Raw genomic sequence first — 5369 nt, forward strand, 5'->3', positions numbered from 1 at the left:
GCTGGCTGCCATCCGACAGGTCAGCGCCCTACGCTCCGCGGCGCTCGGGGCGAGGCAGAGCCGCCAGATGCTCTGTGGAGAGAGCCACGTCCCCGTGGTCTGATGGGGGACAGGCTGAGGCTGGTGGGCAGGGATAGTAATGCCGAGAAAACCTGGAAGAGAACTACTCATAGATTTGTATCTCTGAGTAGCAGGTATTTGTTTATTCAGCGCCGGGCACAAGGGCGATTGCTCCATCAAACTTGTGTAACCAGGGACAAAAGGTTTATATACGTTAAATGCTGATACGTATTCATTATTTCCAGGAATAGGTGGTAATTATTACAGTTAGTTCTTTGAAATCGTTATCATAATCTCCTCCTTCATCTCCTCCCACTTGGCATTAGTCCCGTGGTCTCTGGTGGTCGTCTGGGGGTCATCGGGAGGAAGGCCAATGGTCTTCATCAGATTGATCTTTTCACCTTTGAGTTTGGCACATGCTCTTTGGTCTTGCTCTTCTACTGCCAGGTCCTGAGCTCAGCTGCGTCTAGTTTTACTCCCTCATAAATACATTGTGTTTACACACCCTAAGCAAAAATAATGCCCTAAGTTCTACCCTTTTCAGGCTTAATAAACTAAAACAATGCTTTATTAGTCAATCTTTTACCTTCTGTTTATTCAGGTGCTCCCTTACTTGACTAGTCCCTATCCTACTCTCAGCTTTAACTATTCAATTCCTGTTATCAGTAGGATCTGGTGGGCTGTGTTTGGTATTCCAGCCTTTCAGCAGGCACCTAGCCCTCCTCAACTGGAACAGCTCTAGCTTCTTCCAAGAGCTGCAGGAAGCTGCTGTAGCTGGTCAGTCCTTCATCCCCTAGGGGATTTGGATCAGATCATCATAGAATGATAGAATTTCAGGAGTTGGAATGGACCTTACAGATCATCTAGTCCCAATCCCCTGCCCTGGGCAGGGTCACCTCTCACTAGACCTGTCTGCTCAAGGCTTCATCCAACTTGGCTTTGAACACTGCCAGAGGCTTGTGGGAGCTGTGCTATAGCCTTGGTGCTGATGGATATTTCCATCAGTGCAGCCATAATTAAACACTGTATTTTTCTGATGTAGCAACGAAGAGCAACTTAGTCACAGGTCGTTTGCTTTTTAAGCCTTGAAGACGTGCAATGAGAACCCACAGTTAAGGGAAACTCCAGTACTGAGAGAAGTTGACTGTGTGCAGCCTTGCCATGACTTAATGCTGCCTTGTCTGTGAGGCATCACAGTGCAGCCAGGGTTCACAGTCTGTGTCTGAGAATCATTTGAAGTTGCAGTTAGGAGTCCCTCAAATGTACTGTATCTGTGAGGGTGAGATGTTGCTGCTCTGCTGGTCTCTTACCTTTGGACCAGGCAGAGCCCTTTGTTCTGATAAATTCTGAAGCTGCTTGGCAGACACCTGCAGAGTAACCTCTAGTGCATGCCTGGCACTTGTGTTTCTGGGGCATTGCCCCTTTTCCCAGGAGGGTATTTGTCCTTCAGAACAATTGGTCTTGTTTGCACTCAAGTGTGTTTCTGAGGAGTTCCTGGGAAAGAGCCAGGGCAGGAGCCAATTCTGTCTGTACCTGTATCAAACCTATACAGCTCTCTCTTCTGTTGTGTATGTATTTTTTTTTTTTACCTTTTCTTTTAAGGCAGCTGAGAATGGAGCAACTGCTGTTGAGCTGGATCTTGAATTCACTGCAGATGGTGTTCCCATTCTAATGCACGACGACACAGTGGAAAGGACAACTGATGGATCTGGCAGATTGTGTGACTTGACTTTTGATGAAATTAGGAAGCTTAATCCATCTGCAAAGCACAGGCTACGGTAAACCAACTGTTGCTGTTCTGAAATGACTGTTTCAACAGTGAAAAAAAAACATTCCTGATAAACCAAAATTATTTCTTTGATCTATCACTGATGAAAATTTTTGCAAATTTAAATTCTAGTCCCATGTGTTACTTGTAATTTGATTTTAGAAGGGTGTGAGACACTATCTGCTTACCCATCATTACGATGGGAACAGTGAAGCAGAGCCAAGGTAAATGGCTTTTGAGGACAAAATGCACAGGCATCTAATGTGAAACAGGTTAGTGTATTCTCCTGAGACACTGCATTAGGGAATTTCAGACTTGTGTAAATGTGCTACCTGTGAGTCTGTGGTACAAGTAGTATCCCCCCTGTCTCTCTGGAAAGGTGATCACCTGAGCCACACAGCGAGAACTTCCACACAGGCAGTGACCAGTGATCAGCTGTTGTTCACTGTCACCCTATCAGGAATAATTTATTGATGGGCAAAGCTGCTTCTCCATCCTCAGCTTGTCTTGCCTGTTGTGCCAAGGTCTATGTTTCTGGCTCAGGGCTGGGGGATGCATCAGAGCAGGAGGAAGGCAGCAGCTGGGACTGAAGGCTTGTTTGTGGGAGCTGGGGATGGAGGTAAAGAACTGGGGTGAGTGTTTTGGTCTAGGACATGAGGCCAGTGAGCATCAGATTAGACCTTGAATTTGGAAGGATTTAACTGTCCAGTGGGATACTGGGGGAAAAGGTGATGTGAACATATCCCTCTACATGTGCAGCCTTTGACTGGGTGTGAGCCACTGCTGCCACTGCTAGTGCTGCTTGATCCCACCTCTAATACTAGTGTAGCAAACCGTTTAGGAAACAATTTTGTGTGGTTGGGGATATGCATGTGTGTGCACATGTGTGTCTTAACTGCATTCCAGCGAGTTCTCTGTTTCTACAGGAACAAATTCCAAGATGAAAAGGTACCAACTCTGAGAGAAGCTGTCGTGGAGTCTATGCATCACAATCTTACAATCTACTTCGATGTCAAAGGCCATGCAAACCAGGTACTACTCACTGTAGTATGACACCTTCCTTCAGCCCTTCTTTGGGTTTCTAACCTGCTGTTCTGTTGGTCTCAAACTGATACATGTGGTACAGTCCCTTCCCTATCACATGCAAGACCAGATCTGCTCTCTGTGTTGTCCATAGTCCTGGGAAGCTGCAACTTAAAATTAGCACAAGGCTTGTATGAGTGTTGTGTTCAGCTCACAGCACCACTATGGAACAAAGCAAAGTGAATTCCCTGTGCTGAGGGGAGCCACTACCTCATCTTCAGCTTCCAGCAAGGGATCTGTAATTTGCATTACTGAAGGCAGATCAATCACTAACTTTTCATGTAAATTAGCATAATTTTTTCTTTAGCATAGCAAAATATGGAAATTAATTCATTCTCCTCTTGAAGTAAACCCTAGGTAGAACTTCAGAATTATATCCACAATGTCTTTAAGGGTATTTCAAACACTGAGAATGCTACTTGTCATTGTAAGTTGAATCATGAAGAGGATTTCAGTTGCAAGACCCCAAATGTCAGTTCTGTGTGAATGCTGTAAACAAGATGCTGGTTTTCTTCTCCCCCTCCATCTGTTTCAGTCTTGCTACACAGAGCAGGAAAGTATTTGTAAAGGGGATTGTTCTAAAATGGCTTTGCAGTGTAAATCTGAGTGTACGTATAAGTGTAACATCTGTGTCTCTCCCTGCAGGCAGTTGATGCCCTGAAACAACTCTACCTGGAATTTCCACGTTTGTACAACAGCAGCATAGTCTGTTCTTTCATGCCAGATGTTGTTTATAAGGTGATGTTTCCTAAGAGTTTGGGGTTTTTTTTTTAGTTCTGTCTGGGAATTTCAGTCAGATAAACAACTCCCACTTTTAGGTTGTAAAAATTGCCAAGATTTTTAAAAACAAATGAAGCATAATGCATGATCTCATTAGATCACTCTGCTCGTTAGATGTGACCCTACAACAATTCCCCCCATTCTGAAAGCGACGCAGAAGAAAGTGCATTGCTCTTAGAGCTGCCAGGTGGCCAACTGTGTGCAGGGTACCTGCTAAATAAACCTCTGGTTTTGATGTAAATGTAAACTATTCTTAAAGTTGTTTCCTCATTCTCATGGCCAAGTCTACCTACGCTGTATTTTATTCCACTGCCTGTGTGGTGTTTAACTTTTTAAGAACAGGTGCTTATTCAGTATGTTTAAAATAAAAAGTATCATAAACAGCTTTCTAAAAGAGTTACCAAAGGATCTGGAGGGGAAGAGGAGAAGGATTCTGGTGGAGCTATGAGTTCAAGCAGTTAAGCTCTCAAAAATTGTATTGAATGGAGCTGGGCTTTTGGGTGAATTCCAGTGTTTTCTTCTTGGTCTTCCAGATGAGACGAGCTGACAGGAATGTTGTGACAGCACTAACACACAGGCCTTGGCACCTGAGTCACTCTGGGGATGGGATACCCCATTTCAGCTCCTTCTGGAAACACTACTGGTACACAGCGATGGACGTCATCCTGGATTGGAGCCTACACAGTTTCTTGTGGCGATTGTGTGGGATTTCAGCTTTCCTCATAGAGAAAAATTTTGTTTCTCAGTAAGTGGTAAAGCTTGCTCTTGTATCCTGGGGTATTACCACTCTCTTTGTATACAAGGTGGAGTTACAAGCACAGTGTGTGCTTACTGATATGTTCCATTCAGTGTTGGGTAAGGTTTTTAGACAGTTTCTGTACTTGGTGCTATTTTATTATTTTAAGCTACTATCTTTTTAATCTGTGTTTTTATGTTATGTTAGATCCTAAATTTAATCTCAAAGAGGAAAACTGTTGCTTTTGCCTGTTTGCAGTAATGAAACACAAAAAGATGATGCTGCAAAAGATGACACGATGTGATGCTGATGCAAGGCTAAAACTCAGTTGTAGCCTCAGCACTGTCTGCCTTAACCATGGCAGTGTCAGCCTCCTCTTACAGTGTCTTTGTTCCTTGCAGGGACTATGTGAGGTACTGGTCTGAAAGAGGAATTCAAGTGGTTCCCTGGACAGTGAACACGTTTGCAGAGAAAAACTACTATGAAAGTGTCCTTGAGTGCAGCTACATCACTGACAGCTTGGTGGAGGACTGTGACCCTGTGCTTTTAGCAAACCAGCGAGAGACTCCGAGTCAGAAGTACAATTGAATATGAACAACACAACAAAACAACAACAAATGCAACAGTACAAAAATAACCTGACCGAGTCAGAAAGTAACCTGACACCCTGTCAGTCAGGGTGTTAGTAGTAGTCCGATTAAAATGGTAGCTGCAGTCCTCCTGGAGCAATGGCTTTGTTGGAGCAGTGATCCCGCAGATCTGCTCCTCTCCTGAAGGTCCAGCAGCAGCTCTTGTCCTCTGGGAATCCAGCAGGCAAAGGGCTCCCTGTGCTGGTCCAAACCCCGGCTTATATCCCTGTGAGCATGTTTGGCTCCCCACCCCTGGGGTGAGTCACCTCACCATGGGACAAGGCGATAAGGATCACTGGGCGGATGTGTCATG

The 5369-nt window shown here is 44.6% G+C and overlaps 1 protein-coding gene across 1 annotated transcript; it reads left to right on the forward strand.

Moving 5' to 3' along the window:
* Positions 1–4: 4 nt before the first annotated feature.
* Positions 5–5015, forward strand: GDE1 (glycerophosphodiester phosphodiesterase 1; the record flags this gene model as incomplete). The annotated part of the gene is made up of 6 exons (XM_009081012.1): positions 5–19; positions 1663–1838; positions 2755–2860; positions 3557–3649; positions 4225–4436; positions 4829–5015. Coding segments are annotated over 6 exons (789 nt in total), but the record flags the coding sequence as incomplete, so codon positions are not given.
* Between the last annotated feature and the right edge of the window lie 354 nt (positions 5016–5369).

This window comes from Acanthisitta chloris, unplaced genomic scaffold, assembly GCF_000695815.1.
Source record: "Acanthisitta chloris isolate BGI_N310 unplaced genomic scaffold, ASM69581v1 scaffold2518, whole genome shotgun sequence".
Classification (NCBI taxonomy): domain Eukaryota; kingdom Metazoa; phylum Chordata; class Aves; order Passeriformes; family Acanthisittidae; genus Acanthisitta; species Acanthisitta chloris.